Genomic DNA, 9,045 nt, shown 5'->3' with positions numbered 1-9,045 from the left:
GCATGTTTGCATACTTATGTTACAACATTGTGAAGTCAATTTCCTTTGAAACAGTGAGCCAGCTTCTCCCTTTTGCGAGTCATTCCCAGAATAGACAGGGAAATAAAACCCTCTGAAAAGGAAGAACAAAATATGACGGCAAAAATCATAGTGCTATGATAACTAAAAGTCACTTGATTCATTAACTCCTCTTCAGTCTTTGAAGATTTGTATCGTTTCTGTTCATGTATTTGGTTTGCTATGTCAGTCCCCCTCTTAGGTCTTATTTTCTACGTTCTACATGTAAAATGCCAAGTGTAACACTTCTTTTATTAGTTTCCTATTGGTTGAATTTCATTTAATAAAGAACATTTACTAAAATGAACCTTGGATCTTGCTATTTCATCCTGGTCCTGTAATGCTTTGTTTTTGTTTAGGGAAAACTTGGTTCTTTTTTAACACATAATTTTAGTAGAAATACTTTTGCATGGAGCTATCTCCTCTCAAGTTGTTCTTCTAGCATAGTATCAGAGGAATAAGGTAATTTTTGTCACCACCAATTAAAAAGTTTTACGAAACAGGACCGTTATAAAACAATTAAACCTTGCAAATGCAGTAGTCTCTAGGAGGGAAACCCTGGAGGAAATTCTGCTTATTAAAATTGCAATTTTAGTTTCCATTAAAAAGGAGAATAAGACAACAGAAGATGGGCTGGCAAGACAAATTATTTCTTAATGTCAGTTGAGCTTATTTCAAATGAGATAACATATCTACACCAGGTTGGGTTCAACACATTTTTGCCTCCTCAACTCATTTATCTAATTCAGTCATCTTGATTATAGCCTCATGGACCTTCATTTTCAGAGGAAGAATTTTGTAACAAACAACCTACACAACATGCTGATTACTGAACAGTTAATTCTAATTAACTTGGCTATGGCAAGAGAATTTTGATAAAGTCCTAGCATGCAAATACAGGTTGGTTATTCTGGCCAAACTTCTATAAAATAAAAACCCACAGCAGAGTCTCCAGATGAGACATCAGAGTGATAGGGATCTAATTTAAAGAAACAAATGAGAAAATTAAAATCACAAATAATTTATTCTTCCGTTAGAATTGATGGAGTACAGTTTTAAATAGCAATGAAGTACACGGTGGTGGAAAATTGGCACAGAACCTACAAGCATTTCATTCATAATGATGTTCCTCATGCCCTGTCTGTTCAAACCTTGATGTGTATTTTCTATCAACTTTAAGAAAATTGTTTTCCCTTTAAGAGTGATGAACAAATGGAAAATCTTGTCCTCCACGTAAAATGTCATAAGGATTATGAATACCAGTTATTTTAGTTTTATTCCCGCCCCCATGATCACCAACTGAAAAAAAAAAAAATATTATTTTACCCCGGGCTTATTTTAATTTTTATCCTTTATAAAAGTTGCCAGAAATTCTTGAATGCATATATTCCCGCACAACAGAACACCCATTTATCTGATACACAGTTGCAGGATAGTCTCAAAACAGATTGGTTTTTTGTGTACTATGCTATTGATCAAGGTGCTGCCTCTATCTCACATGCAACACTATAAGCATTAATGCAGTTCCAAACAAAATTTGGCATTTACCTCACCAACAGGTTTTATATTTGATGTTATAAAACATCCCTTGGTCTCCTGTTAACCCATAAGAAAAATGGACACACATAAAAAATGCCCCCTTTCTAAAGATATAAACTCCCAGTTAGGAAAGTTTAGATAGGTTTTACAAAGTCTTCTAGGCTATTTTGATACATACAAATTATTCAACTAAAGGTTAAAATATACTTATACAATACAGTCCTGTCCTCCGTATTCCTTTTCAAGTTCTTTGCATATTCAAGCCAAGTAAAATTAACACTTGTCATTTTCTTTGTTATTGCAATTATTAAGAGGGATTACAGCTTGCTTATGCAAAGCTGTGACAAAACACTGGAGAAGTAAAACCCAAACTATTATCTTGTTACCCAAAAAATGTTGCAGAAAATTGTCAAACTATGTTAGAAACAATTTTTACAAAAATGCTTCACTCAGAAAAATTGGAAAGCTTAAAAAAATTAATCTTTGCACAAGACTATATTATGCTGTCCTTAATTATGTTCCCATTTTAGATAACTGGGACTCTTATTCTTTGTACATGAACCTATCAGTGATGTATGATGCTCTCCATCTTTTTTCAGTTATCTTTGTTGTACACCATTTCAAGATTTATACAATCAAGCACTTATCATGCCCCAACCCATTTTTAACAGTAGATTTCTTATCCTGCCCGGTGAGTAGTGTACTGTCTTGCATATTCACCACATGAAAAACTTAATATACAAAATATTGCTGCTGTAAAAAGTGTGCATATCCCCTTTCCCCCTACTAAAAAAATCTGTGGAAAAAATATTAAATTCCCATAACCTTCATAAACATACAAAGCTGTTTGCACCTTTCAGTCTGTAACAGTCTATCTGACATACAGTTCTTAACTCACTGCAAATTGTTGTCACGTATTTTCTGTCCAATATTGCCATCTAGAGTAGAGATGTGAAATCAGTTTCTGAGAATCTACAGTCTTTAACAATTAACCCATAAAGACTGTATACCATAAAACAGCCACAAGATTTTTCCAAAAGCTAGATGGAATGGGAGGTTGGCATCTCAGGAAGATGTCCACAGTGCTGAGGAGACAATATGGCTGCTAATAGATATTGCCTACCGGAATGTGAGTACTTTTTCACTGCTGATAATTTCCATACTGACCCTAAGAAAGAAATTCAAAACACATAATTAGACCACAAGGCATATTTTCCTGTATTAAAAGCCAAAATCAGAAGACCACCCAAATAAACTACGACGTTAAAAGGTGGAAGCAAATAACAATAAACAATAAATCAATATGAGTAAGTAGGACAGTTTCATCTCACCAAAAAGCCTTTGTGTTCTAATGTAAAAGTAAGACCGATACGGAGAAGGTACGGATTTAAAGCCAGGAATCTAATTTGATCAGAAGAGTGTAGGCTACTGTGAAATCTGCAGAACACTTTCAAAAATAAAAGATGGGAATTACTTCCCACCCAAACTTTAAAAAAAAATTCAAAAAGACAAGGTCACCTAAATTCTAAGTCATTTAGGAAGCTAACCTGCTTTCAGTGATACCTAAAAATATTCATACATCAAGCATCACAGAATGGACTGATACATGTATCTCAAAAATCAAGGCACATCCTGGTGAACATAAAGAACTAGTCAACACATCCTATGGGAATCAATTATTCCATAGATCTGATACATAGAATTATTACCCTTATTGATATGCTCTATTTTCTTTGACCATAATTTTCTTATTTTCTAAATTTTTCTGAATTTTCTATTCATGTTCTTAGAACATGATGTACTGCAGAGCACAGAGGTGAAAGCATCAATGATACATGCATACCATATAGCTTCACTGCTGAGTTCAAGGCTTGCATAAACAAGTAGTGTGCAATTGTGAACATTTTCCAAACTGCAGTCCCACCACCATACCATGTTAAGTACCATCATGATACGTCAGTATTTTAAATTCTAGTTTTACATTGCAGTATCCAGTTTTTTTCCATTGTAATTTGACAATCAGCCAGGAAGAAGAGTTTAAGAACAGCTGCCAGATAAGAATTTAAGCAGCACAATTCCTAGGGGAATGGCTAGTATGAAAGAGTGGAGAGGTCTTCTATAATTGAGTTTCCCAGTTGAAGTTAGATTGCATGAACTGGAGGAGCAGAGCCTATCTACCAAGAGGGTTATCCACTTCTACTGCAAAGAAAGTTGGAAGAAGCTCAGCAAATTGAGATTAAGTTTCCTTGAGATTAAGTTTCCTACATTCGCCACAAGCAAAGCATTTTCTTGTAGCTTATTATTTGCAGGAGGAAGCTATTAGTTCAGTGCATGAGCGTTTTGTTTATCTACTAAATAATCAGAAGTAATTGCATCTCTGAACTACCACTCTGAAAGAGTTTGTTCCTTTTTCCTTGTCTTTTCTAATTTCTGTTTAGAAAGGAAGCCAACTGTTCTTTAAAAATGCGGGCAATTGCAGCTATTCTCACTTTCAAGGGAAAGTTCAACTGATCTTCTACTGACTTACCAGGATTTTATTTAAACATTGGAACTTCAACTAGATCATAAGGTATATTTAGTTACTCTCCATTTTATTTATGCCGAGGAAAGTAACAGCGTACGTTTTAATGACACTTCTGACTGATTCATATTGCAAAGATTAGGTTTTTACAGTTTAGTACCTTCTACAGGAATAAAACCTCCACTTCATCCTTTAACTAGAAAACAGGGGGTTTTTTGTTTGTTTGTTTGTTTGTGGTTTTTTTGTTGTTGTTTTTTTTTTAACAGGAGTCCTCCACTACAACTCCAGCCTAGAGTTTCAGTGGTTCTTGTTTGTTTGCTTGTTTTAAACTTATCTTAGTAGCGACAGAAATGAAGCAATTGATTTTTCAGGTCACTTCTTTCTCATGGTCAGCGCTCCTTTATACCACTCAGAAAACCTATGCAAAATTAAGCTTCATGTCTCCCCAAAGAGCTCTACAGTAGAGGGACTTCAGTTGCACACCTGAGGTGGTTCTGCAACTGAAGAGGAGAATTACTGTATTTGTGTTTGTGGAAATCAATTCAACAATTTTTATTGCAAAGCAGACATGAAAAATGATCCGCCATGAGATTCAGGAACCTCGCTTTTTATCTTAAGTCATTCACCATGAGGTTATGAAACAGATCACCTTAATTTTTAAGGTCCAAAAGTATTGCCTGGCATGCCTCACTGTGACAAATTGTATTTAAACTTTGCAAACTCAGAAGAGAATGACTAATCACACCTCCAGACAAATGATTCTGGGAAACTCACCTGGCAAGAAAGTCCATTAAAATCATATATACACACCTGAGACGATGTCCCCAAATTCATTAGTTTAAATGTCCACAAGAAACTGAGATTATCAAATGAGTGTGTAAGAATCACAACTTTCTCATCAAATGAAAGAATACCTGGTCATATCCGTAAGGCCTCTGCTGTGGTGGCTGTGGTGGCCCAGGCTGTGTGGGTCTGTATCCCCCATACTGCTGGCCTTGTCCTTGTGGATAATTGGGATACTGAGGTCCTGGACCACTTTGGGAGGGGCCTGGAGACCATTAAAACGTAAATGAAAGAAAAAAAAAAGATTGCTTAAGGTGTTAGGAAGAAGAGAACAGTAAAAGCACTGAATTACACAACTGAGCAGGGTTAAGAAGTATCACTACTGTGCAATTAGGTTTTTTCCTACGTAAAAACATACCAGGGATCAGTGGTCCTCCTCTCATCCTGAAAAGCACCTTAACTGACAGGGCCTGTGCTCCAACCCCAGAAACATTCACCGTTACTCATATATTCATTAATTATTATCAATGCATGTAGTTCCACACATGAGGTCACAGGACAGGGAAGAACAAGGCAAGAAACACCAAATCATAAACATGGCACTTTCCAGGATTTTGGGAGACACACTCTCCTCCTGCTGTATGCTGCTCCAGTTCCTGAACTTTGTAATGCCAGAAGCAGGCAGATGATCAGCTGTATTTAGCATTTAGACCTTTTGAAGAGACCAGCAGTGCTGCACTGCCAGAAAGTCAGTTCTCACACCACAGCAGGCAATCATAAATGGAATGTCAGGCAAACAAGTTACATGCATGAAATGTGAGATGTGACAACAAGTAAATGCTGTTGTGGGATGGAAAAACAGCACTCCCTACTCCATACTCCTCTGGTCATCTTTCCAGGAAAAGGATAGGAAAAAAACCCAAACCACTTTGGCTACAGCCTTTTTTGGCTGTAAAAGGAGGCAGCTCTTTTGTCAATACAAACTCTTTCCGTCACTATTTGCAGGGACTCAGCCTGTCTACTACTGGAAGCTGCACATTTCTGCCAGACAGTGCAGACACGTTCAAAACAAAATCATCCTCATCCCCTCCTACCTTGGGAGAGATGGTGTACTGCTTATTTCGGTGACACTCCGTATGTATCGTTTGCAGCGGATCTGAGTTAGCTTTTTCAACAGCACCCCTTAAAAATTGGCAGTCAGGAAGATTTGCAACTCTTCAGAAGTACTTTCTTTTAAACAAACCAACACTTCCCACCCCCGAAGAAACAGATGTGTTTTAGCATAAATGTGGTTCAGTGCTAGAGAGGGCTAGTTTTATCTACAGGCACTGGACATTAAGATGACATCAGCTGGTAACTCTTTCACTAATTCTGGATCTATGAGACAACCAAAAAAGATGACCTGGAGAAGAAAAACTCCATAGGCTATCATCATTCTCCTCAGGCTTCAAGTTCCCTTGAACTATGCAATTTCAGCTTTCTACAGTGGAACAAAACCTTAAAAGATTGATAATAGTAATAATGACTGGGATGCTGATTTATTTTTGCAAATTAGAGAGCAATTACATATCAAATTGAGCAACGATACTACATCCTAAAGAATGCTGTGTTCACCTGACAAATGAAACTTGGTTTTATTTATTCATGGTAATTCTTCATAGTTGAAATCTAAATATTCAGTGACAGATTTTATAAAATAAAATGGAACTTCAGTATCTATTTCTGCTAAGAAAATAGAAATTGAGAAGTGTGCTACTTGGGTTTACAAATTACGGTGGGTAAGCCAGATTTCTTCATCCCCTTCCTCAAGTATTTCTTAACCTAAATTCTCAGAGTAAGTCAGATTTTATTTCTTTATTTTCAAAACTTAGAATAGTGAGCTAGATGGACCTTCACTCTGATCTTCATTCTGTTCCTATATTACGTTTAGAAGAATGTAAGTACATGAATAGTATTTTAGAACTATCAATTAATCCATAACCTCCAAAATGAGAAAACTTGCTAAATGTCAGTGGATCCTCTTAAAACTTTGTCTCAACATAACTGGATCTAATGCAAATCTGGCATTTATCCACATGGCAAACAAGTCAGCCATGCACTTCCTCACATACAGATAATGCTGAAAGTTTTAGCACTTAAACTTGCAACAAAGCTAAAAGTTAAAATATACGGAACTAGATTTTAGATTTTCTTCTGAGATAAAGATGTACAGCTTTACAATATGCAAACAAGTAAAACTTAAAAGCAGTATTTTCAGTATGCTCTTCTGACCTCAAGTTTTCAGAAGTAATGCACAAAAACTACATCCTACTACTTTTTAAGTTTCTTGTGTGGGAGGTTTTCCTTGAATCCAAGGACTACGTTATCTCACTTGTGGCAGAGGATTTCTCATTCCTACCATAAATCAGAAGGTTTGCACTACTAGTGCAAATTTCTAAGACAAACTCTCTTGGAAGCTGCATTGGCAATACTTATATTCATTTCCTTACTGATTAGTACAAGAATTTTAAATGAATGATTCATAGATGTTAGATTAAATTTTAAACTAGTTTTTAAAAAATTTTGTTCTAAATGGCAAATCCAAGGATGAAAGGGTATAAATGGCTCTTTGCTATCTTTATGCCCTCCTGACTGTGTCTACCTACAGAGGACAGAAAATAGCAGATTCTTTCTGGGTCTTTCTAAATTACAGTCACCTGTTATAATGTTGTCACCTTTGGTTTTATGTGCTACCACATTGTCCTAGACTGCCAACAGATCATCGTCCTAGACTGCCAACAGATCTACAACCCAAAATACGCCGTCTTCTAGTCTTCTTGTTTTGACCCAGTGAAATTGCAGGCATACAGCTTTTTGGCAGAAGCCTGGCCTTTCAACCCAGTAAAACTGGGATGGAATTACATACAAGGATCTCTCTTAGTCTTATCTGTCATTGCTGTCTGTGTCCTCAGGTTCTTACCATAACCCTGCTGTTGTCCTGGATAGCCTTGTTGGCCTGGATATTGCTGCTGTTGTGGTGGGTAACCCTGCTGCTGGGGTGGTCCTTGATATGCATCTTGCTGCTGACCATATTGTGAGTTTCCTGTAAGATGATTGCAAGAAAGCAAAAACTTATAGAGATACCTACTTTATTAATTTTTTTCCTTCTAAGATGCACAGCCAACAACACAAGAACAAAATGAAAATGCAATATTGATTTCAAAAACTGAACAAAACAAAGAAAAAACAAACCAAACAGAAGGAATTCGGCCAAACAAACTGCAGTTAAAGCCAATTTTGCAAAGTTGAACTGCAGCATTTTCAGCATCTCTGCCAAACGAGCATTACATTTACTGGAACATCACAGTCATAAGATCATGACTATGCTAAATAAAATTAAAAAAGACAAAATTAAGGACAGCTACAAGAGCACAGACTAGCTACACAAGATCAGCAAGCTGTTTCCTAACGGCACTATAATTATACAAAATATATACACACACAAAGATATACAACTGAACCAACAAATTTATGTTTAAATAAAAACTTCCATTGAGGTAAAAAAAAAACTCTAAGAGTGTTTTAGTCATTTTACTGTTGTTAGAAATGGCAAATTGTGGTTATATATTTTAGGTGTTTGCAAGAAATTATTCTGAACGCTTCAAGTTCCCTGCAATTTTCAAGACAGCCAGCAACTAGTATTCTACAAGAGCTTTGCATGGGTATAAGTTGTGTTGTGCAAGAATTTTTGTTCCCGTTGCGGGTGGGGGGGAAAGGGAATGTATGTGCGTATGTGTGTGAAGGTATATAGATACCTCCTTCGTAGTAATGTTGTGAGGAATCCTCATAAGGCCTATCGTAGCCTTGTTCAGGATACGACGGTTGCTGATAACCGTAATCATTATGACCTACATCAATTCGACAAGAGACAGGAAGAAACGTTAATGGCCTCTGAGTGAAAACCCTAAAAATATTTCATTTCTCAGAAAAATGAAAAAAATTTCAACTGGATATACATGAAAAAGAATTTTCAATTGTATTAGCCAAAGATTTATTAATATGATTTCCTTTCATATTGAATTAACATGTGACAGGAAAAAAAAGGGCTTAATGCAGTAGTTTTAGCAACATCACAGCAAGGGATGGTCTTAACCTTTTGATAATCC

At 36.3% G+C, this 9,045-nt stretch overlaps 1 protein-coding gene across 1 annotated transcript in view; it reads right to left on the bottom strand.

Annotated features, from left to right (window-relative positions):
- Positions 1-1,344: 1,344 nt before the first annotated feature.
- The window catches only part of SS18 (synovial sarcoma translocation, chromosome 18), a 19,831-nt gene continuing 12,130 nt past the window's right edge, over positions 1,345-9,045 (bottom strand). The window contains exons 4-7 of the mRNA XM_010287241.1: positions 8,695-8,787; positions 7,860-7,982; positions 5,032-5,165; positions 1,345-2,764 (exon numbers count right to left, since the gene is read on the bottom strand). Of these exons, the coding sequence (XP_010285543.1) occupies positions 2,738-2,764; positions 5,032-5,165; positions 7,860-7,982; positions 8,695-8,787 (377 nt within the window). The 3' untranslated portion in view covers positions 1,345-2,737. The remainder of the gene's footprint in view (positions 2,765-5,031; positions 5,166-7,859; positions 7,983-8,694; positions 8,788-9,045) is intronic.

The sequence above is a fragment of the Phaethon lepturus genome, unplaced genomic scaffold, assembly GCF_000687285.1.
Source record: "Phaethon lepturus isolate BGI_N335 unplaced genomic scaffold, ASM68728v1 scaffold9595, whole genome shotgun sequence".
Lineage (NCBI taxonomy): Eukaryota > Metazoa > Chordata > Aves > Phaethontiformes > Phaethontidae > Phaethon > Phaethon lepturus.
The sequence above is the reverse complement of the archived record's forward strand: the minus strand, read 5'-3'. Positions and strand labels throughout refer to the sequence as shown.